At 39.1% G+C, this 24,770-nt stretch overlaps 1 protein-coding gene across 4 annotated transcripts in view; it reads left to right on the plus strand.

Annotated features, from left to right (window-relative positions):
- The window catches only part of GRM7 (glutamate metabotropic receptor 7), a 300,952-nt gene that overhangs the window by 92,778 nt on the left and 183,404 nt on the right, over positions 1-24,770 (plus strand). For all 4 annotated transcript variants that reach the window (XM_069866002.1, XM_069866004.1, XM_069866003.1 and 1 more), the window contains exon 2: positions 8,897-9,113. In XM_069866002.1, the coding sequence (XP_069722103.1) occupies positions 8,897-9,113 (217 nt within the window). The remainder of the gene's footprint in view (positions 1-8,896; positions 9,114-24,770) is intronic.

Here is a 24,770-nt window from a genome sequence, read left to right on the forward strand (position 1 = left end):
TCAAAGTCATCATCTTCATGATTATATAAAAACAAGTTTAAGCCCAAAGAGGAATTGTACACACAAATTGGGCAAGTGTTTATGTAAAAACCTTTTTCAGTGTAAGTTCAAATACTGATTTCTGGTGATTTTTTTTCAATCTTTTTCTGGGAATGTTTTGAAATACAGAAAGTCTCAAGGTATCATATTTTACAGGAAAAATAAACAATTCAGATGATAATGACTGGTATTGAAATACAAATAATGTCTGCAAACAAAAAGAACCTATTTTTTTATGTTTTTGTAGGTGAGCTGTAACACAACAGCCAAGAAATTATAAAGAACATGATGTCTTTCTGTACACAAAGGAACATATTTTTGTCTTCAATATGCATGAAGCTTTTGTGTCCGAGCTGTAGTATAGACTAAGATTTTTATTTAAGTAATTCTCTAAAGGGCACAAAGTGAAAGAACAGTTGAATTCCACTTGGGCCTCACCTATTTCTAAAACAACATGCAATAGTGGCGGTGTTGAAATCCTGCTCTGCCTTCCTCAAAGGTGTTCTATTTTTGTAGTAGCAGTACAGTGGGAACTGTGCTTTCTGGCACAGCTTGGTCCAAGGGTTTGAATGAATTATTCTTAAGTATCAAAACCATTTTGAATTGGTTCATAGATGTTGCTCAAAGGAGCTTGATTATAAAGAGTGCTCTTTGCCCATGGAAAAGATTATTAGACTGTTAACTGCAAAAAAGGCATTTACTGGAACTATAAATCTCAAAATATTCAGCAAAGTAGGTTATATATATATATATATATATTGCTGTTTTCTTGAACAAAGGTTCATTTCTCCATTTGCAGCAGGCCTGTACGCAGGTGGTTCCGTGAAGGTAATGTAGGTGGCTGTGCCTTGGGGACAAAAACCTGGAATTGCAACTCACACTTTATACTACCTGCTGAACTCCTGTACCTCCTCCTACTGGATTATAGATAAGCATGACTGGTGGGACTTTCTGTTTCTCTAGTTTATTTATTCAAGTGTTTTTACTGTCTTGTGGCAGTGTGGAAGAGTCAGGATTAGCTCTCTGGTCAAATGGGAGCAAGTTAAAGTGCCTGCAGGTACAAGGAGTAGGAGAACCTTGATCTGAAAGAAGGGCAGAGTGATGGAAGATTTTTTTTTTTTTTTAGTTTTTATTTATATCTGTGTAGGAAGAGAAGTGAGCCTGTAGGTTCATTGTAAATTGATTCAGAGTACATGGATTTGTAGGTCTTGGCCACTTGAGATACAATTAGCGTGACACGGTTATCTTATCTTCATGTGCCTCAGCACCCCAATGCACGGATTAGACAAATGGAACTATTAACAATGGAACTATTAATAGGAACTTCTTAATCTGCAATATGTAGACTTTTTGAGACAGGTGTTATGTCTTTATTTATTAGAACAGAAGTATTATTTGCAGCCTTATAAGGAGAGGAGGTGTTTATTTTTGGGCTAAAACTAATTATAATTAAAATTATGGATCCTGCTATCAAGTCATCCATCCAAGGATCTTTCAGCATTTAAAAGCTAGGAGATCATCTCCTGGTTTGCAGCTATAAAAGCCCAAGCTATGCAAAATGCTCATCACAACTAGACCTAGTTCTAGGCAGAAGTCAGAAAGGTAAATATAAGGATATTTCATATTTATGGACACCTCTCATTTTACTGAGTCCATAGTTGTTGTTTTCTTCCTGCTTTCTGTCTGATTTGGTAAAAAGCTCCTGTGAGCGATGTGGACTTTACTAATTGCTGTAATTATTGTTTCCTTAATTGCTACAATTATTTTTTCTGGAGTAATTCATACAAGTGCTTTCTTATTTTAGGACCTTGTAGGTAATGACAAATACTCCCAGCTTGACAATATTATTCAGGGGGTCTCCCTACTTTAGTGCTATGACAGTTACACTATGGGTGAAGGTTCATTTATGTGCCTGGTAATGTTCTTTTCATATGTTCTTTTCAGGTTTGAAATGATTTTTTTTTAAAATGCATTCAATTAGAAAGCCAGTGGCAGTTGTATTTTGTAGTTGAGAACACCAAAGTAGCATTGAATATGCTTGTTTCAGTAATGGGTTGCATCCATTATAATATTGGTAATCAAGAAGCTGTGAATTTTAAAAGCTCTTATTAACCAGAACCATTGCTCTGGAAACCTGACTGCGCTGCTCCATAGTGTTGGGACTTTCAGATCACAGGTGCATTGCTCTCATAACAGTTCTGTTAAGGTCTGTTAGTGCCCTGTTCAATTATAGTAAGTCCTTTAATAGGAATGGCCTTCTCTCTTGGTTTCCACACAACAATTTGCATGGTGCTTATAATGTTTCTTCATTAGGTATTGAAACCAAAGTTTGTGCTGCACAGCAAGACAGTTTAGTGACACAGAAGTACAGATAACTTCTCCCTGTAGTTCTGCGTTTCGCCAGTCCGTTACCCTTCCCAACACTACTTTATTCTCTTATCGCTGTCACTCTTCAATCACCTGATACTGAGGGATCTACACAGAAGTGACCTTGTCCAGTTTTTCATTGAAAATTTGTCAAGAACACCTATAGTTAGTTCTTTGTATGTATGGAATTTTGCCATCTCACTTGAAAATGCCCACAAAAAAAAAAAAAAATCTGTCTTTTAAAATGCTCTGGAAAGTGGGATATACTCTGTTCAATTGACATGTTAATAGTCCTTGTGCTCTGTAAGGTCAAGTTGAGATAACAGCCATTCACATATTAGCTGACGTCATAATACAGGACAAGTAGTGTGAGCTGGAGCTCATACAGCACATTGAAGTTTGGTGGAATGGGCCACCATGAACACAGGCAAAATTTCTGTATGTGAATCATTTATTTGGTTTATTTTCTTAGTGTTTCTTTTGTTGCTCCTGAAGATATTTCTGTTTTATTAAATGTGCTTCTCCTCCTCCAGGCTCAGTTTCTCATTTGTATTTTATGATGTTTATATTTGTATTTCTGTACCTTATGAAATATCTATCCAATTCCCTTGTAGGTGATTGTGTTGATCTCTAATACGTCATTAGGAATTCACTGTGGGATAAAAAAAGAGAGGTGGCAATGTGAGCAAACAGGACCTTGTTTGAACACAGGTACCTTTAGTAATTGGTAAACACAAGAGGAGAAACTGAGGTGAACTGTAAATAGATTTAACGGTTTTGAAAATTTTCAGTTATACAAATGTCCTTCTTTAGTTTGTGCTGCTTTTATTCACTGCTCAGAAGAATTTGCTCCTGTGGTGTGAAGTTTGCACACAGCAACAAGTTTATTATATGTAAATAACTTACAGACTATGGCAGGGCTGTACATAAATATTAATATTGCTCTTAATATTTATTTGCATGAAAACTTTTTCTGTAAATTCCTTTGCCTCATTTTCTCATTGTCAAGATTTGATTCTTGAGGATAAAAACCAGCTTGAAATGCACTGCTTCCAAAATTTCATCATAAGGCCTAATAAGGAGGGATTATCCAAGCATTTTAGAAGGATTTGTTCTCATCATTACCTAAGACTCTCAGGAATATCATTCCCTAGTCTTTTAAGAGCCACAGAGCAAGAATTGCAGTAATATTTTTCATGTGCACCTTTCAGGGCAGGAATAGGGTGCACGCTATTGATGCCTCCATAAAATCTACCAATAGCTACTGATTTAGCAGTGTTCAATTTTTGGAAAGGCTGGCAAGGAGGAGAACCAAAGGCAGGGATATTAGATATTATATACACCCCCGTGTCATTTAGCTGACCAGCATGCAGTGAGGCCACCAACTGCTGCAGGGCAGGCGAGACCTGAGGCTGTTGCACTACTCCATGGATGTCAGCTCGTGACAAAATGGAGTGAGCTCGAATTCCACCTCCAACCGAGTGGAAATCAGCAGGAAGATTCATTCCTATTATCTCTGCAAGCTTTGAGTTATAGTCTGATCTTATTTTGTATCTTGGCTAACGTTTTCCTCCCATTTAGAACAAAGTGAAAATGAAGAAAGTCTAGAGGAGTTTTACCCAGAGAAAGAGCTAGTTAGAAACTTCAAATGGTTTTAATTTAATGCAATGAAAACAATTTTATCCAGTTCACAGGATGCTGAAGCTGTTTGTTATGCAATTTGAGACGTAAATGGTGAACAAAGAGTAGTTGTGCTAACTGATGATTAAATCCTGACAGGATAAATTTCTACATGAATAAAATCTGAGACCTAAACAGATTCGAGATTGTTAGTCATCCATCAGTTCACACCAAAGAGTTTTGCAGCCAAGTGAAAAGTCTTCAGGCATCTTTTTTCTGGTAAAGTTAAGTTACTGTCAGGATTTTGCAATTTGTGAATTTGTGTAGACTGACACTGCGCTGCCAAATAAGATGAGTTCAAGAGTCTTTATCAAAGTAGGGCATTTTCTTTTCCTATTGTCAGGAAATCATATCAATAAAACTTAATAGGAAGTTGAAAGTAAAAATGCTGCAAACTGTGAACTTAATATTACCGTGGTGGGAGCTCATTAATATCTCAACAGGTATACTCATGCATTATCTTAATTGCACATGGTCCTTAGGGAAATTGCCTTTTCTGAAGTTTTCTGACTAGTTTCATTCAGCGAGTTGGGTTCGGGTGCACCATTTTATTAATCTTTTAATAAATTAGTGAGGAGATGTAGCCTAACTCGATTACATTTAAAGTAGCATAGTATCAATAATTATTTTTATGGTTCTAATTATAGATTAGGTTCTTGGCTGTGCAAATGAATTTGCAGGCAGAGCTAGGCAGAGGTGATGAGGGTGTGAGCAGTAAGCCCATTGCTTCTGGAAGTTGTTTTGCTTGAAAAGGGTCTATTGAACAGTGAGAGGAGGAGGATATAGGATGAATCAATAATACAAAATAAGTTTGAAATGAAGAACTGGAAAAACAGGTTTGTATTTCAGTTGCTTTTTACTCTGAAATATGCAGGTCCAGACCTGGTGTTGCTAGTAGCTCAATGCTGCAAAGAGTGACTTAGAACATCAGAGGGACGTGTTGATTCTTTGTGTGTTTTCTACTGTGGCTTCTGGTACATGTGCTCACAAACAGGCCCTGCTTTTCAAGCAAGACAACCAAATGTGATTCAGAGGGAGCTTTTCATTAACAGAAGTAAATGAAATAAATGAAGAATAATGTTCAATGTTAAAAATAAATTAACATTAATTAATCGCTGCCTAATGCAATGTTCCCGGCATTAATCATTCACTCTTACTGTAATTAGAACATCAGGCAAGCAAACAACATGTAAAACTTCTGAGCAGGACGTTTGCCATAGTCCTGTAAACACAAAGACTGCCTTCAGGAAAATCTGCCTCCTACATCAGTCATTTGCTTACTCATCTGTTGGCACCTGAGTGTCCTTCAGAAAGCTCCAGCTTTCTGAAATCCAGTCTGTGTGCATCCAGCCACTGCCCTCCTTGACCATGGGGCAGGAGGTTTGTTTGCGTGATGTGAGCCTGGAGGCTGGGGAGGCTCCAGCCTCATGCCCTGAGGGTGAGGTCTGGGCTACTTTGAGAAGCACCAATGTGTTCTTGAGAGAAGTGGACCAAGAGGAGGAATTTCATGATCAGAAAGGGCAGTGAAATTATAGCCCTTGTTTTCCCTTGGTCCCTGCTCATCCTCATTGCATGGTGAGACCATCTATGTAATCTTTGGGAACAGAGAACAGTAACATTAGGCCAGCCTAGGATTGGGTCTTGATGAACTAGGTCAATCCATTCTTATTTTCAAGCTTACTTCAACATTGACAGGAGCTGAAGGTGCATGTCTGTGAGCTTACGTGGTGAGCAGCCATCAGTACACAGCAGCAGTGTGTGTTGTCTTTTGAATGTTGGTCTGATGAGCGTAAGCCCTGCAAAGAGATCTTGGAAAGGAGAAGTTGCCTGGTGATTGAGATTTGACTGGAGTGATCATGATGTTTGTGTTCTTCAAACTGAAGTTTCTCTCAATAAAAACAAAAGAGTAATACAGAGGAACAAGTGACGTGAAGTATGGGAGAAAGGTTTCCATCTGAGTCCATGGGAGATTTATCCACGTCCAAATGGATATGAACATTAAGAAAGGAAGAAATGCTGAAATGTTAGATTTTAGCTAAGACAAACAGATGTTCAGTTTGGACATCTAGGATGCTGCTTGCAAGCATGGGAAGATGTGTGGGAAGGGAAAATGTTTTTTGTAGATGTGTGCAGCATTCTCTGACATACTGGACAAAGTTGAACTGTAATAGCTACAGTCTATGTTGAATCCATTTAAGGATTTTTCTCCCCATATTCAGACAAAAACTTGTGAAAATTCCACTCCTCTTCATGTAACTTTATTTTGCTTTTACATATCCTATAGGTAACATTGGTACCCCCCAATACATGCTTTTTATACTCCAAGTGATTGAAACAGCCAGAAGTGGTTAATATTTAAGGAAAAAGACTTAAAACCCCAAAAAGTCTCCTAAGCAGCAGAGAAAATTTTGTAGAATCCTTGCTTTTTTTGCAAAAGTGCAGAATATGGCTCTTTTGGCTTTTAGTTGAAAAAGCCATTTTTGGCAATTAGAATACAAACACTTGCCACAGATAAAACAAACCATATTTCATCCTTGCTTTTATTTATAATTAAAAAACCCAGAACTCTATCTCAGTATGGCTCTGTGTGTGGGACATTATATTGTGTACTGGGTGTTTGTCTAATTAATAATGGATAAACAGCACCCATAAAGTCAGCCTGGTTAACTGTTCCACTTAATATAATACCATCCAATGAATAGATGAATTAAGCTGATAAGAAGCTGAGCAAGCTCTGTTGACTGCTTTCTACAAATGAGAAGAGAGCGATCCTAAAATGTCACCAATCATTTATTACAACAGCAATTGTAGGCACAGACAAATTAGGAATTTCAAGTATTTTTGACGGCCAGGGTGCCCAGCATTTTCTGTGCAACCGCAGTAGTTGGTGTTAGCTGAAAGTCATCCCTAAGGTAGATTAAAAATAAAGAACCCTGATAAATTAGTGTAATCGATCTATTTGTCTTTGAGAGTGGTCTCCAAGCTTTGCTGGCCCTAGGCGAAATACTGAGCAAGTAAATCATGTACCAGTCAACACCACGCTGTGTTCTTCCCGGCAGTCTCAATTTTAACTTTTTTAATTTTCTGTGACTGGAGCACTGGAAGGTCTTGCTGGTGACATGCTGTCCACAAGCCACAGGTTCAAAATAAATCTGGCAAGGCTTTGTAGATGACTGCTATCTTGCATTAAAAACATAAAGGATCCCAGCTTTCAGCTTGATTAGCTACCTCTCTGGTTGTAAAAACAGCTGGCATGCAAAAGAGTGACATGGCACATCCGAAGGAAAGACTGTGGCGAGTGACAGAGATTTCAGTTCTTCAACATCCACAGTGACAGCCCAAGGACCTGCTGAAAGTTTAAGTGTTTGCTTAAGTTTAATAACTCATAGCAGCTAAAAGGGTTGCTATGACTGGGCCCTGATTCAGCGAGCTCCCCATGCAGGGGTCCTCCTGGTGCAGGGCTTGGAACCGCATGTTGCTCTAGGAAGATGCTGAATGAAGCTAAACAGATCTTAAAGAACTTGTGCTGTGGTTTGTTGTGGTTTATAATAAAACAGCAGATATTTTCTTTACAAACAGGAATGCGTCTCAACAAATGTTGGACTATTTAATTTTGGATGATTTGTATAAGTTAACTTATCTGCAGGGTCTTCAGCAGCATTTTTGTGTGACAGGTCTGCTTTTAGTCTGCTGTACTAGTTGCTTATGTGCATACAGATGTACAGATATAGTGTGTATTCTGTAGAAATGCTGTGTTTGCTCTCATCTGCTGCAGACCTCAGTGGGAAATGAAGGTACCGAGCCCTTTGCAGTACTGAGCCTGGGGAAATAAAATGTTTATTCTGCTGAGAAGGCAAGAGGGCTAATAAATACTTGTAGGAATGGTGTGTGCAGATAGAATATGAGAATGGAGAAGATGCTTGTACCGAGGCATGAAATACTGCCCTTTCTGCAGTCTAGAAGTCTCAAGTTATTATATATGATTATGTTTGTGTATATTGCAAATCTCTTTTTTTTCCCCTCCTTGGCATCTCAAGTGAGAATTATGGCAGGTTTCTTAATTTAAGGAACAGTCTCTTACTCAAACAATTGCATAATGTGTTTGGGGATTAACATACTGTCAGCTTGATAACTGCTTAGGGACCTTTGTTATCAAGGAGAACATAGCCCTGAACTATATTCTGGTCTCTCTGTTATAAAAAGCAAGAGCTGGTTTGTCATGGGCAGATAGAGTTCTAGGATGGAGCTGAATCGTGACCAGGTTGTCTTGGTGGGACAGAGAAGTCATACTCAGCAATCTTTCCAACAGTTCTTCATGAAAAAGAATAAAAAATAAACATTCATTTGTTTAAATCTGGAGTTGCAACTTAATGTTTAAGGGCTTCTTCATCCTCCAAGAAATGGCTGAAGGATCCTTCTGGCTTTCAAGCAGCAATGACAAGTATAGATTTAATCTCAATTCTACACAGAATCCCAAATAACCTTATGCTAGTAAAACCAGAACACCAATAAAAAGGACATAGTAAGAAAAATGTCTTCTGTGTGCTCTGTTTGATGAAGATTGCTTGAATGGAAAAAATTGTGAATGTGCAAATACACATTTTTTCAGTTGATTAATGATTTGTTTGTGTAACTTGAAGTCAATGGAAAGATTATTTCTTTGACTTGCATGTTGTAAAGGAATGTGGTGGAGGAATATAGATGAATACAACTAACACTCAGCTAAAGCTAATTGCTTTATCTGACTGCTGCAGGAAGTGCAATACATGTATGAATATGTATATTTATCGGAAATTATTTTTTTCTACAGATCCCACAAATCAGTTATGCCTCAACTGCACCAGAGTTGAGTGATGACAGGCGCTATGATTTCTTCTCACGTGTGGTTCCTCCAGATTCCTTCCAAGCACAAGCAATGGTGGACATTGTGAAAGCTTTGGGATGGAATTATGTGTCCACTTTGGCATCTGAAGGGAATTATGGAGAAAAAGGAGTCGAGTCCTTCATGCAAATTTCCAGAGAGGCAGGTAGGCAACCTCCCTCATCCCCCAAGCAAATGCTGTAGAAGTTATGAATGTTATTTTGTGTCAAGTGTTATATTATTTTTCTAGAACATACATTTCATTCTAAAGTTGCTCCGGTTCTTTGCAATGCCTCTACAATGGCTGCTAGGTACTCTCATTTCTCAATTGGTTACTGAGTTTCAGAGAGTTTACCTTGAAACTTTAGTGGTGTTCAGTCATTTCTGGAGAAAACAGAAAATTCTGAGTCTTATCAAGCTCCCACTATTCCAGTGAATGGCATTATATTATGCTGACATAGGTAGAAGACAAATTTTAAAATACTGAGCTTTTATCTTTCCACAGCTAGAAATTCTGCGAAGACTGCTTGATACCAGATGTTGACTTGTGTCAGACTATTGCTGTTCACCTTTCAGATCGCTGCCAGATTTGTATTGTTTTTCTTTAGTGTTTATCTTGACCAATTCAGTTGAGAAAATTCATAGTCTTTTTCTTGAAGGCTCAAAGATTATTGGCTTGGGATATGGAAGCATTGAACTCACCGATATGGTCCGAGGTGCATCAGACCTTTTGTGTGATGCATTGTGTTTTTCTTGTTACTGGTTTAATTTTAGCAGTGTCCCAAGAAGGCCAAACTGTGTTGGACAACATCATTGTTGGTGAGAGGTATTCCAAGAGGACAGGGTGATGTGTATTGCACTGGGCCAGGCTTAAGGAGTCGAGTCAAACTGTCGGAATTTTGTTGACAGAAATCTCTGATTTTACAGCCTTTTTTCCTGTTCTAATACAAACCGTAGAGAAGACCTATCTCGAAGGTGTGACTGCTGTGTCAGTGTGCTCATACCCTTGTCCCTGTGACTTAGTCTTCAGGGTAAATAGCTCTGCATTTCCCGAGAGATGCCAGAACATAGGAGAGCCTTAGATGGCACCTCAGGGAATAGAGTTAAAAAATCCATGGCAAGCCGGTTTGCAATTGAAAATCATAAAGGTCAATTCCTTTGTGCTGATAAGGAAAATAAGCAGAATGTGTAATTTGTTCTCGGTGATATATGCAAAGCCTATCTCCAGAAGCCTTCTGTGATATATCCTGATCAGGAACCCATCATCAGTGCACAAGAATAAGCTCTGTTGTATTCCCAGAACGAACTGGTAGATCTCCCCACCCTTTAAGTGCCCTGGCATTGCGTAAAATAAAAACAGCTTAACGCAATCCATGGAATTTCATAAATCAGCAGCCAGATAAGTGAGTACATGAAAAGAAGGAACCAGGACAGGACAGGTGTTGCTGTGAAGCAGCCATTGGAGGTTTCCATCTCCTTGTTTGTTGAAAAGCTGGTTCCACAGTAGATTGTCTGCGTTATTTGCACGGTGGAGTGTCAGTTTGCTCCCAAACTGCCGCCGTGAGCTGATGGATTGCTCTTGGCAGCATCATCCAGAGAGTGAGCAGAGAAGGCGGCTGCGCTTAAAAGAAAGGGGCTTTAGAGAGGGGAATCTGGAATTGTTTTATTATGTTGATATCACAGAAGGAACCTATATCTGCATAAATTTCTCTGTTCGTTTGAATGCATTTTTATGTGGTATTAAAGAAAATGGGTTTGGATTTAATACCAGAGGAAGTGACAAATACCAGTGTTCATTATAATTTAAAATGGACTTTATTTGCAAATATTCACTGTTGTGAAGTCATACAAGAAATGTGTTCTCTATGTCAAGGACAAATTCTAGCTGAATAGTACTGTATCATTTTATACATCGTCCATAGAATTAAATTAATAATAGGAGCTGTTCATGTAGTCAATGTGTAATTCAGTGTCCTTCGTGAAAAATAAAGCATAAGTCCAAGAGAATATACTTCTTAAAACAGCTTTGCATGCAGGGTAATATAGGTCATGCCTACAAGATTAAGACACTAACAGGGATAGTGCATAAACTTTCTTTCGTGTATGCAGCTTGTCTTGTCTGGAAACTGGAATAATCTAATCCTCAGTGCTGCCCCGATTCAGTACAGCTGCTTTTTCTTCTTAAGGCTGCACTGAATTTTTTTGTGTTACACAGATAAAGCTTAGGTGAAGTTCTGAGGGAATTTAATACCTGTCAACAAGTTCCCTGGGTTTTTAAAAACCTGGGAAGTGTAAGATGGTCCTGTTGTCTATGTATTTAATGGAGTACCCATAGTGCTCTCAGACAGTGCTGCCCTGGAGATGGGTCCTGACCTTGATGCCCTATGAGGAAAAGTCATCTTGTATCCTGACCTTGGGGATAGGTTGTGACCATCTTCCAGATGCCATTTTGCGGGGGTCATTGCAATGGGACTTGTCTGTGCTCTGGGGACATGCTGTGGAGGCTGGAGCAGTTTTGGGGTTGCTTGCCTGGGGATGTGTTTCCTTGGGGACATTTTGTGCAAAAGAAATTATTAGCCAGACTGTCAGGTGATTCCGGTAATATCAGGGGTGGACAGAGCCTCCTGAAGATGTAATAAGCAGTAATAATTCTACTGACTTATGGCTGTGGCATACTTAGTAGCTCCTTGATCTATCTATTTAGAAATATTTCAGTGGTCAAGAATTGTGTGTCTAAATGAATGAAGCTAGCAGTCCTCCGTAATGAGGAACTGAAAGGATAGAAGATTTCACAAGATAGAGAATTATTACCAAGATCAGTGCCCTTCATGTATTACATCTATTTAAATGGGTCCAAATATGTGTGGCCTGAGTGAAGTGTATAATTATGCAGTACCTTTGCAATTGCAGTTAAGCATAGTGGTGAATCCTGTGCTGTTCTAATACTGGAGGGATGGGCAGGAAGGGGTGGTAGAACACATTTGTGATATTCCTTCTCCTGCCACGTAAATAGATTAATGTGGTGCTTGGGGTGCCAATCAAAACTCATGCTAATTAGAAAACTCATGCCAGAAGCAACAGAAATGCAACAGCAGTAGGAAGAAGTTTTTCCTTAGTCAAAAGATCCAGTTCTTCTAGAAACTAGTGAGGCAGTGGATTACCTCTTCTTCCCAACTTGGATGGCATACTGTAGGGATGTGGGGAAGATGGAGGACAGGAGAGAAGCTTCAGTGCTAAGGCAGTTTACCTCATTTTCCAGTTAGCTAAAACATATTCATCAGGAGTTGTGCTATGCTTAAAGCATTGTCCATTCAATTTCTCTGTTCAGGCTTTGATCCTGATTTGGATGCTCTGTGTCTGACAGTTGCCTGCTCAGAGCAGATGTCAGAACCTAGCAAGTCTGCAGCGAGACTTTAGAAACACCAGGTCTGTGTGCAGGCAGACTTGCTACTACTCTGCTCTCAAACCCAGCAGCCCAGCACGCAAGTGGGTGCATTAGGGAAGCAGTGGAACAATCAGGTCTGCAGCCTGGTGCAAATGGAGCAAAGCAATACATGCATACATAGCTCCAGTTTTTCAGTCCTGGTTTATTCATGCTGCCTGGGCTGTGTCAACATAATGCAGTGCTGCCTGCAGTTTGCTGTTCAAGAGCTTTGCTGGCTGTAGGGATTTCAGAGCTGGTGTGAATCCTGCCCCTTGTGACACCTTTTAACGAGCAGAAGAACAGAGTTAGGAGAAATGTCAGAGCAGAGGTCCTTGTGTTGGTTCTGTGAGCCCTGAGGACCACGCACACCTGCCAGGAGCAGGAGCAGCCCAGAGTGGAAGTAACTATGCAAAGTTTGAGATGCACTGGCAGTAAGCAGCCACTGTTAGCTCTCAGACAACTGCCTTGTATCTCATAATCAGTGTTTTCTGGCAGAAAAGATTTAGTTACCGGCATGTTTATTATCTTTGGCCTTGAATCTGTAGCAGCTAATTATCCTAAATTCAGTGTTTTATCCAAACTGGTTTCTGATCCAGCCAAGATCTTAGGAATTGCAAGGATGAGTAGAAAGTACTATCCTTGCTTAGTTTTCAAATATGCTTTAGCATATAAAGACTTCGCTTGATCCTTTGAGTTAATAATTCTTCACAAAGTGACTTTTATTATGAGTACTTCAAGAGAGTTTGAATATGTCATTGTGGCAGGAGATGAAGATTTGAAACATGCTCTGCAGTCTGTGGGATTAATAAATTAAGGGAATGGTCTAATTATGGAAAATCTAAAGAACAATTTCAAATTATTAATGAAACTACTGAATACTTGAATTTCAAAGATTAATTCGTCTTTGATTTTTTAAAAGATTAATCTGTACCAGAAGGTTAATTGCTATCTGTAAGAAATACATACATTGAAGTTGTTAGCAAAAGACCACTTGAATACTTCCTAACAGATAAATGAAAGATCTAGTATGCATTTATTAATTTTTCTCCTCTCCAAAAGTCATCCCTTTCCACAGATGAGTATGCTGGCTGCTTTGCTTGTGGAGACTGGTGCGCACTCAGGCTGCAGCACAAATTGTGTAGGAAGAGGGTACTGGGATCTGCAAACCTGCATGTCTGCTACTTTTACCTCTTTCTCCTGCCTTTCCGTAGCTCCTTTGTCCAAGTCCATCTCATTTCTACTTAGCAAGGCTGCCTTTGAGCACAGTTCTGCTTGTTTGCACAAACTGGACACATTGTATTCTACAGAGAAGCCTGTCATTAATGAGAGTATTTAAATCTACAAACTAAGAATTGATTAGTTTAGGTGATGTTGTTCTCAACCATTTGGAAGGACCAGAGAAGATGAATTCTCTCAAAGCATGCTGCCTTTCTCTATGTACTAATGACATGGGAAAAAAAAGGATTAAAACTCTTGTAGCAGTGTGCTGATATGATTATATATACTGAAGTTTCTTCTGAATACTTTTAGTTTTAGTGTTGTATTTGTTAAAAGGCTATCATCAACTTTACAGAATAAGAAGCAGAATAAACTTCAATCCACTTTAACATAGGAAGCACAATACTTGGTGACAGTCTCTTTATCTTCTTTCTTTGCTGAAGACTTTTTTTAAATATTAATTTCTTTAATTCTTCTGTCTCCGTGATCCTCTAGCACTGTGTAGACAGATATTACGTAAGGTTAAGAATGGCCTAGATGCACAAGCTGCAGGAGCTGAATTTCCTCAGAAACAGGAGAAACATCAAAAAGAGCATTCTTTGTCAGGGCAAAGAAGACATCCCTGACATTTTGAATCCTTCTCCTTACGCTCATAAGTTGAATTTTTTTCAGTGGTGATACTGAAGAGTATTTCTCTTCTATACCTCAATTTAAACTTGAATTCCCTATTTATCTTGTTTTTCCAGCTTTTTATTTGCTAGGAAAAACGCATAAGTATACACACATGCATACCTATATAAGACACATTGCCCTTACATCTACAAGCTTCACTCCACTGAAATCAGATGAACCGCTTTTTTGATTGCTATTATAATCTGTGCATTAAATAGTATAATCTCCTAAAGCATTGGTTTCTTTACAAATTGGCTACATACAATTAAGTACCTCCTACAGATATTATTTTTTATGGGATTGTTATCTGTAGCAAAGACTATTTTAAACCCCGTTATCTCTCTAAATGTAAAAATATGACAGCTTTTCCCAATGCCTTGATATTTCTTTTCTACACTGACTTGTTTCAAAAAAAAATTGAATCATTTGATTCAGGTTTTTGGTGATCTGAATCATCTCATGATACTTTATGTGAAATCCTCAACGTGGTATATTATAATATGCTGCTCTAATTTGGAACTTATCTTCTATGGGAGCTGACACTGTTAAATGCCATGAGGTGCTATATCATCCGTCAGTGATTCACAGAGCATTTTTCTAGGCTCCTGTGGGTCTGTTCAACTGCCTGCTATGATCCTGAATCTGCATTTTTGTACTAGAACTTAATTTTATGCTGTCTGTTGGGAATTCCATTAGCACAAATTAGTGCTGGATAACATGAGAGAGTTAAATCATTGCTACAAGGGAGTTGTACAACTCTCTGTATTTTAAGAAGGGAGAGGACTCTATTCTATCTCAAATAGAGTACTGATTCCTCTTTGCAATTAGAAAATCCTGATTTCTTTTGTCTTATATTCTGATGCTAATGAAACATCTCTTTTTTTCTTGATCCATTAAAGCCCTACTGAATGGATTTAGAATACTCATGACATGGAGAGTCACTTTACAACGCAATCTAAGGTTAAAAGAAGCCTAAAAATGAGAAAGGAAGATGAAAAACGTTAGTGGTGTCACCCAGCTGTTCTGTCAAAATCCTGGGACTGAAATCTCTGTTCTGCTAATACCAGTGAGACATTCAGAACTATCATGTGTGCGGTGGGCAAAGATTGCATTGGCTATGTTAATAAATAAAAAATTCAACTCATAAGTGAAGCTTTGTAAACATACTGGCTGTAGGTAGTGTCACAAATTGTCCAATGATGCCTAAAATTTACTATCAGTGATATCTATTCTTTGTGGTAGCTAACAGAACCCAACTTTTAACAGAGTTACACTTGAAATATTCATTTGAATGAGTCATTGTTTTGGAAGAAGATGGGCTAAGGTGTTGTACTGTCCTCCATGATGACTATTTGTTTATTTAGCTGAAGGAATAGTGTTTTGCCGACTGTGCTTATTGGATCTTCCTCTGCTGTGACCCAAGGGGCAGAAACCTGCTATAACATTTCACTTAAAGCCAACAGTTGAGCTTACGTGTTGACAAATTGGTCTATAAATATCTTTTAGACGTGTAGTCCAAAAATCATCCTAAGAAAACCAGACATTGTCAAAGTGGTGTTTAGCATGTATCTCGGGTGCTGTCACTTCAGAGAGCAGCAGCTCTCAGGAGGGTCACAGACCCCAGTGCTTTTGTGGAGTTTGAGGGTACAGAGCATGGTTTGAGGTTTATGGAGTTTTCCTTGCAAATTTCTGGTCTTTCAGACTCCTTTTGGTGCTTTCCTGCATGGTGCGTGTCTCAGTGTCCCTAAGAAAGGGGTGGAGGTCTTGTGGTGTGCGGTGGGAGTGGGTAGGTGGAGAGGCAGCAGTGCAGGACTTAATCATTTAACACAATGAAAGACAATGCTTTCTGATGGGAATGGCCTTTATTCATTTACTTGAGAGCCTGCTGGTTGGATCAAATATAGAAAAAATACATAAACTACTAATGAAATCAAGTTGTTTGACCACTTCAAGTGGTTTCTAATTTTCTTTCTATTTTTCTCAAATAATTACGCGTCTGTCCCTTTTGGTGTTCAGTGATGTTATGTTAAATAGCAACGTCATGAAATCAATTATTTTCTTTCCTGTGTTTTGTCAAATAATATATTCATTTTGTCAGTTAAGACAAAATTAAAGAAGAATTGCTTTCTAAATATGTACCAACTTGTGTTGTGTGCTTCAGTCAGTCAGGTTTAGTAGGTTTAATAGGATTTTCTTTTAATTGTAACTGGTCTAGTAGAAGATGCACTGGACTCGATCCTCGAGGGTGTTTTGGATTGCGTTTAGAGTTTAATAGTACAATTCTGATAATGGAAGAGAAAATGCAAAGTGCGCCTCTGCAAAGTAAATCTGTTACTCTGTGTGCGTGGTCTGTGCTGCTGTGGATATTTTAGTAGCTTGTGAGAAGTGATGCCGTTTAGAAGAGTGAATGGGTAATGTCCTTAAGGTGGTGATTGAACTTTTGACTTCCCTGAAATATTGGGTAAAACTCATTAGGTGTGTGACTTAGATGTTGAGAAACCCGCTAAGCACCTGCCTGTATCTGTAAGTTGTCAAAACATTGTGAAAGCAATCTTCATCTCTTTAGCAAGGCATCTTCTTACCTAAGTCATAACAGATGTCCTGAGTTAGTTGGCTCTGTTCCCTCTGCAGAGTAACGAAGACTGATGAAATCTGAGTTGCCCTTTTGAAACATCTGTTTCTCTCTACTGACTATGCAGGGAGCGTAGGCACCAAATATAAGCATGTCATTAAAGAATTTGAATTAAAAAAAAAAATCCAGTCATTGGTATGTATATGATATATATATTTTTCTATCTTTTGTCACCAGTGGAAGATAAATACCTGGTGTAGATTTATAAAGTTCTTATGATCTCATTCAGAAAAGCAGTGAAGGTGATGGGCATTAGGAACACGTGATCTGGGTATGTAGCTGATAGCCCTGCAACATCAGAATCCTGTCTGCCACACAGTAGTGTTACAATTCTGTGATGGTACTAGCAGGGGTCTGAGTAGTTTCTCCTTCTCAAATAGACTCATGAAAAATCAATAAAATAGAGTTAGGGGAGAAGAAAAGAGTTGAAGATATGACATTACAATTACCTTCATCTCTCCATATGTGAAATGTGAGACCAGTTCAATGCTGGTACATATGGAAACTTCCACTCTGTCCTCCTGAATGATCCCACACAGCTGGTTTCTTGGTGAGGTGTTGTTGGGTATCTGTAACAGGCTGTTGTCACAGTTATAACATAAGTACTTTAATGATAAATGTCTGTCTTTTTATTGTATTTATTGGACATTTGGGGATATCAATTCAGAGACAGAATAAAACAGAAACAGGCAATTTTTGTTGCTAAACAAATAACTGCTAGCATCCTTTAAAATTCTACTTAATAAAACATTATTTTCATCATTATTGTGGATCAGCTGAAAACAGGTGATTGGTTAAGTCCTTATTATTTCAAAGCAGAAAAAATATGGTTGAGCCTTTATTTTTGCCAGTAAATTTGGAAACCCCCAAGAATACTTCTGCATTTTCATTGTGCGTGTCTCGTAATGTAGAAGTGACGAAGTTGGTTTGATGCAGATTTAATAGGTTAATTCATCCCAATCCAGTTTTTTTTCATTTGTTTTTTGGAATGTTTTCTGCATCTCAAGGGTATTATGTTCCTCCTGGTAAAGACACCAGTATGGAACAGAAGTGGAGAAGCAAGAGCATTTGTGCTTGTTTTGCATCCGTCTTCTGCTGAGAAGAATAGAAATTTGCAAAAAATCACTGGTGGAAATACTAAGAGAATGGACAAAAAATAAGTTGATGTGCAGTAAGAAGCTTAAGGGGAGGGTCCTATTGGACTGCAAAAGCTGATGTTGGTTTAGTGAGGAGGATGAGGAAAGAAAGGAGTTCAGATTTACTGAACAGTAAAAGGAATGGAAGGCTGTGGAAAGAGAAAGAGAGGTATGATGTTTAGAAGAAGTGAGATGAAAAGCCAAAAAGATGAAGGTAGGTAGAGATGGTGTAGATTGGAAAGACTGAGCCACAACAGGGGACAAAAAAAACCCAAAAACCAAAAACCATCTATGGGTAAAGAAGCCTTGCCATAGAGAATGTGCTAGAAAATCACATTTATTTCACCAAAAAAAAAAAAAATTCAGGAACAGTATTTGATTGTGAAAACTTAAAACTTCTAGAAGGTAAGACAGAAATTCTTTCCTAAGTCCGTTTTTTCTGCCAAGGAGGGCAGATTGCATCTGAGTGCCTTTACTCGTCACTATGCTTTTTTCTGCCTCCCAGCCTACCCGGGGCAAGAAGTGGAGCCTGTGAATCCTGGCTCCCATTTCGCCTCCGCCTACAGTGCCTATTCCTGTGTGTGGTGTGAAGCATCTTGTCAGTTTTCCTGAAGGAATAAAATGAATTTCATAAAAAACCTTCTGCAGAGGAAGCCCCTGCTGTCATTTTGACTTTCCCCGTGGAAAATAGAAATATTGTGATTACATTGAGATTTTCCCATGGGATATGTCTGTTTTGCAAAGGAGGATGAATTTGTTGGAACGTCTTTTGAGACCAGCTCTAAATGCATTTCTGCATCTGAAGGGTAATATATAATCGAATGCCGTAAGTTATTCCAGTCTCTGTCACTGAAATCCTGCATCCCAAGAGGAAATACAAAATCTTGCCTTGTCTTGTACCTTCAATACTTCACAGTCCCTTCTCACTTTGTGCTAATGCAAAGAACAGCTTTCATAGCCATGGGGGAGTAGCAGCACATAAATAATTCTAAGATGCCTCTTCCATCACGCGCCCTCCCCTGCCTTCTTCATTCCTTATCCTTCCTCAGACAACAGAGGATGACAAACGTCCTGAACCCTTCACACTCTTGGAAGATGGCTTTCATGCATTGCTAGTGATCTCCTGGGCATGCCAAAAATATTCCCTGGTTCATTGCCGAAGCTATCTAAGCCTTCCTCAGCCCAGCTTCCTTGTGTAGCAAAATAGATCAATGAGAGGAGATAGTCTTTCTAACCTGGTATATGTACCCTGCTTTGCAAAATCATAGCAGGTAGTAAATTATGATCAATGGAGTTGATACTCTTTTCCTTACGTGTTCTTAAGAAAGTTATTTATCAAGGCAGTGTTTGAAATACCGAGACTACTTGCTTTAGTATACTCAACAAGATATCTGACCTGAAAATATGAACTGCAGTATGGCATTTTGAGTGGTTTACACGTATATTGAGGACATTAGGAAGATTCATATATACAGTTTATAGTGCAGGCTGTTCTGTTTCCTTTCCCGTAGGTGTTTCAAAATTCATGTGTTTTCAATCTGTAAGGAATCGGGAGGCTGTCTAGCTTGTTCTCATAATGGAGAATATTGACATTATTTTAACACTTTAGTAATTTCCATTACTGAGGCTAAAGCCTCATGCTGAAAATACCCCTCCCTTTTTCCAACCAGGTTGCCCTGTGGTCCTGTATCGTGCAAAGCTTCAGGTGTGTACACTGGCACATGTCACCTGACTTGTCAGCAGCAAATCACCCTGTGTGAATCATGGTGCTTTCAGTATTCCCTGTTCACGTAATTTTTTGTGAGTAACAAAAAGCTGGTAAAAACCCAAATTATTTAACGACTTTATTACCAAAACTGATCCTAACATGTATTTCCTTGTGTAAACATGGAGATGAAACAGGTTAAACTTTGGGTAATAGAAAGGCAACTTAAACATGCAGAACTTCATTTGAAATTTGAATTGGATTTTATGCTTATACTGGATGCTGCAATATGCACTGAAGCAGTCTCCTTACTCATGATAAACGGCAACACTTCACTAGGTTGCTGTTTGTTTGGGAGAGCCCAAGCATGACAAAGACAGCAGGCATCTGTACTCTAGATTTGTTTTTAAAATAAGATGTTCTGCTTAAGGTTAGACACAGACATCGGCTTTACTGCCAGTGAAATGTGTATCACTTGCACGAAACGTGATTGCATCGTGGATCCCTCGGGGGCTCCAGCTTCTCTCCCTAGTGAGCTTGCCACCTTCCTTTAGGCAAATGCAGCCTGATGTAGGAGTTAATAGAGCCAATGACGAGTGGCTCAGAGGTTGTAGTGCTACTCTGCTCACCTGCCTAAGGCTATGAGCCTTTCTGATCAAGTGCCCTCCTGTTTCTGTGCTTGAGCTGTGCTGTGTCAGTATGTCCTGGTGCTGCTTTGCGAGAGCGAGTACTGCATTCTTACTGTAGTGGTGCTGGGTAAGCTGCTTCCCTGTGCACCAGCATTCCTGCTGATGCCTCAGATATGGGATGTAAGGGTAAGTGGCTTCTGATGAAAAATAAAAAGTAGAAGTGTTTCAGGTAGCTGCTTTACAGTTGAAGCCTTTATCCAGATGTGAAAAGTCTGAAAGGGGCTATCTCAGGCTATGATCAAGAAAACACTGTTTAAACATTGGTTAAAGATAAATTATAGTTTTATTTCCATAATGTATTTTGTTTCTTCCCTTAATTTCACTAATACACATGTCTAATCAACCTTTAATTAACTCTCAGTTTATCTTACATCTATTGTTTGTTTTCCACCATAATATTTTTTTGCTTAAATCATTTTGTTCTCTTTCTTCTCAAGTATCCACTTTGGCCTCATGCCTGTTCTGCTCCTTCAGGAGCCCTCCCCCAAGACAGGACTGAGGTTCAAGCTGAGCAGAGCAGAAAGGAAGCAGCTGTGCTCCTGCCTGTCTGTTCTACCAGCCTCTGCAGAGCTCTACTGTATCTGTTGCTACATCAACCCAAAGGAGAGGCAGGTCTTCTCTTGCTTCCTCCGCCCATCTGGAGTGAGTCAAAATGTAGGTTTCATGGAAGTTCTAGCTCTAAAATGGTGTCTTCTTTATCTAAGCCCCTGCATCATGGCATCGGTGATATGACTGCATCAGTGAAAAGACCATTTCAAAGCAGGTGGGACCAAGCCTAGTGTGTTCTCAAAGGCAAAGCTAAGTTATGAATATTTCTAATGAATTAGCTTCCTACAGATGAAGGCCCATGTTGAGCTGTGTTGATCAGAGCTTTCTTGGAGAGATGTCCTCTGGTTAGGTTCTGCGCCGGCAAGTCGTAAAGCTGTCTGTGAACTTGCAATGCAGTAATTCCAAGTGTAGCAGCTTTTCTGCTTAAAAAATGAATAATTTCACTTAAATGATCATGTTGTAAGAAGAGTACAGGGCACAGATGTGAAACAGCAGGAAACTTTTTTTGACAGCTTTTCATTGACTTTTCATTGCTGTTTATATATTTCTTTTAAAGCCAATTTTAAATTCAGGGAAAAGAAAGTCTAGACAGATTGTCTAAAACTTTTATTGGATAATTAGGATTATACTGCTGGTACATCACTGCTGGATAACGTGTGGACTATGGTTAAGAAATGGTCTTCATTTTTGTAGCGTTTTCCTTTTGCCAAGCTTTCTTTTATTGTTCCTTGGGAGGTTTTTTTTTTCATATCTGACTAAATGTCAAAACCAAATACCACTTGAAGTCTTACGTTTGGACATCTGAATCTATATAAAGGAATTTGAATGCCTTGATATTTTTTTCCCCCCCAAGATTCTGAGCATTTGTGGTTTCCTTTCAAACTGATCGGAGATGCAATTGCTCTGTACATACAGAAATCAACCCATCCTTAGTCATGTCTCAGTGTTGTGCCATCAGCATTCATGTAAGGTTGGCAACCCTGAAAAATGCAGCTCTGCCGCTGTCATGGAGCAGCTTGGTGAGGTGTCTTATCACAGGCAAAATCCCAGAAGGAGTCATGCTCCCAGAGTAATACTCTTCCCTTTGATAAATAATTCATCTCTGGTCTGAGCTGGCTGGCTGGTGTATCAGAGTGTTTATTTAGAGATTGGGATGAGGCATGTTTTCTTTGGACACTTGTGTGTTAAAACTGGTGATATTTTGCCAGCTCAAATTAAGTGATAAGAATAGTGCCCTGTTTCTCCCAAGCCAGGATGAATTTGAGCTTGGGTATTGCCAGGTTCAAGTTTTGACATCTTAGTAATTCCCTGAACCAGTTAATTTCTTCTGTTCTTCATTCTTAGGAAAGCACAGAATATTCACTACAGCCAGAACTCATCTCAAAATTCCAATTGCTGTAATCAAACAACTTTTATTTATTAAAATCAGTAGGGAAGACAGAAGCAGCATTACAATATTGCAGTTAAAGTCTGTAGTACACAAGCTGTTCCTTGAAACAGACATCTTTTGAAAAATCTCTACAGAAGCTCTCAAAGTAGAGTCTCTCTCTAGGTTCTTCACACTTAGATGCCCTATAATGCCACCACTCTGTAAGATGCACTAAAAAAGCAATTAGCACTTTTGAGTGCTTTGCAAAATTTTATTAGTCTTCTGCCTCTTGAGGCTCTAGCAAATAGTGCTGTTTCACTCGAGGTTTCTTTGGGTTTTTTTTCTCAGTCTTTTCCAAGCACAAATACAAGAATTGGAGTTACAGTGCAGTCAATGCAGCTACTTACAATCCTGCTTCTTGAAAAATTCAAAATTTGTTAAAAGCACTGCCTCTTTTTAAAGCCACACCACATTCTTTCACTATCTCATTCTTCTTCCTTTCCTTGTGTTACAGCTTTTGGGATTCTGGTTTAAAGGCAGCAGGAATTTTGACCGAGACAATCATTCATTTGACTTGAGAACAAATGCATCTTCTAGGCCATTTTAGATATTTCCTCAGATTTCACTGGGAGACATGGAAAAATCATTCATTGGCCCTCTAGTATTTAAAAAAAACTCACACAAAACCCAGGTGCTAGCAGTGCGAGAGGCTGTACAGTTGCTGTAGCTTGGGACTGCAGAAACCCCACTCTTATAGAAATTCTGCTTTGGAGAAGTGTGATTTTAGTTATTTATTTATTTACTCCAAGAGTTAATTATCCCTAAAAGGGTCTTATTATTTGTGCAAGGCCCTTGGGGATGCCGAGATGAAATGCCTAGAGCTGAGGGTCGTATGAGCTGACCAGGAGCAAATGAACACTTTGGAGTGCACGTGTAATGCTTAGTTGGTTTATGAATCACTTTATTAATATTTATGGCTTGCACAAGTAACCTGTTGGCTACCGCCTGCCGCCTGCATGAAAGCAGCAGCTGACTTGGCCTCGGCAGCCCCAGGCAGGCGCTGACACTTCCCACCAGAGTTCAGACGTGGACTCTGCCACTTCATTAATGCTGAGCAGGGTGGTGTTTGATGCTAAAGGATTTCTGCTCCTTGTCAGTGAGAGGGAGCAGAGTGTAGCCCTGAGTGAAGTAATGACTGAATCCAAGGATGATAATCTTCCTGATTTTTGGTGGAATGTATTTTATTATATTTTATTGATCTCTGGCTTCTAAACATTTCCGAGCTCAGCGAGCGCTCCTGCTCAGCAGCACATCCTGCAGCGAGCAAAGAGCTGCTTCCATGGTCAGCATATGCAACTCTTCTCCATGGTTTCAGCCCTGCATTGCATGGAAACAAAGCAAGATACTGTCATGTTTTGTAGTTGCCTTTTGATTTTACTGAGAAATTTCAATGACCTCTCTAGCATGAAAAACCCCTACATTCTTTTTATCATTTTTCAAATTTGGCAGGTTTCAAAGCAAAACCTATGCAATTTTATCAGGTTCAGAAAGCCTTTCTTAAAGGAGAATGCTATTGAATAAGCACTAATGACATCTTTTTCTTAAAAAGAAACTAAGAACCATAAAAATTAAAGATAGGAAAGATGTAATTTGGATGTCACTAGTACTTTAAGCTGCTTTTCCCTTCAGTTCATGAAAGTGCACATTTGTTTTTAGCAGCTGGGTTTGAATATAGGATTTTTCCTGCCCCATCCTGTATCAAAAATGGTTGAAAATGTCTGGTATTGAAAGCTTCTTTGCAGATATGTCCTTTGCTCTTCTAAGCATGTGTGTCACAAATTGATCGCGATCCAAAAGGAGCTCTATCTTTCCTTCCTGTTTAACCAGCTAATCTATAGATGTAACATTGCTTGCGATGGCAAATCCATATAAGACAATCCTTTCCTAGCTGAGGTCTCGATCCCGCTATCAACAGTGTGCAGGCAGAGTCCTGCATCCACGGGTTGTCAGCTGTGTAGTGATGACCAAAGTGGCCACAGGCATGTGGGGGGCTGCCTGGTGACCCCCAGCATTGATGTGGGACTGCTCAGGCCCCACCTCATATCAGTCATAGGTTTCCACTTTTGCTGCTCCAATAAGTCAAGGGTGGCTTAGTGATATTTGCCATGATCTTCAGGGTCCCTTTATGGGCTTTGCCCCTAATTTAGTTTTCAAGTTTAAATAGAAAGCATACAATTACATAGATTTAAAACTTCCCTTCCTCTCTGCTGCAGAAATAAAGATCTTTTCTGAAATGAATTGCATTATCCTGTACTTCAGGAGCATTTCTGCAAAGTAATATGTGTTAGATATGGCTTTGTGTTCCTGCAGGACACCCCTAAATGTGCTTGTTGTGTGGGACAGAGAGGACAGCTGTGATTAAAAAATGG

This window comes from Phaenicophaeus curvirostris, chromosome 11 (genome assembly GCF_032191515.1).
Source record: "Phaenicophaeus curvirostris isolate KB17595 chromosome 11, BPBGC_Pcur_1.0, whole genome shotgun sequence".
Classification (NCBI taxonomy): Eukaryota; Metazoa; Chordata; class Aves; order Cuculiformes; family Cuculidae; genus Phaenicophaeus; species Phaenicophaeus curvirostris.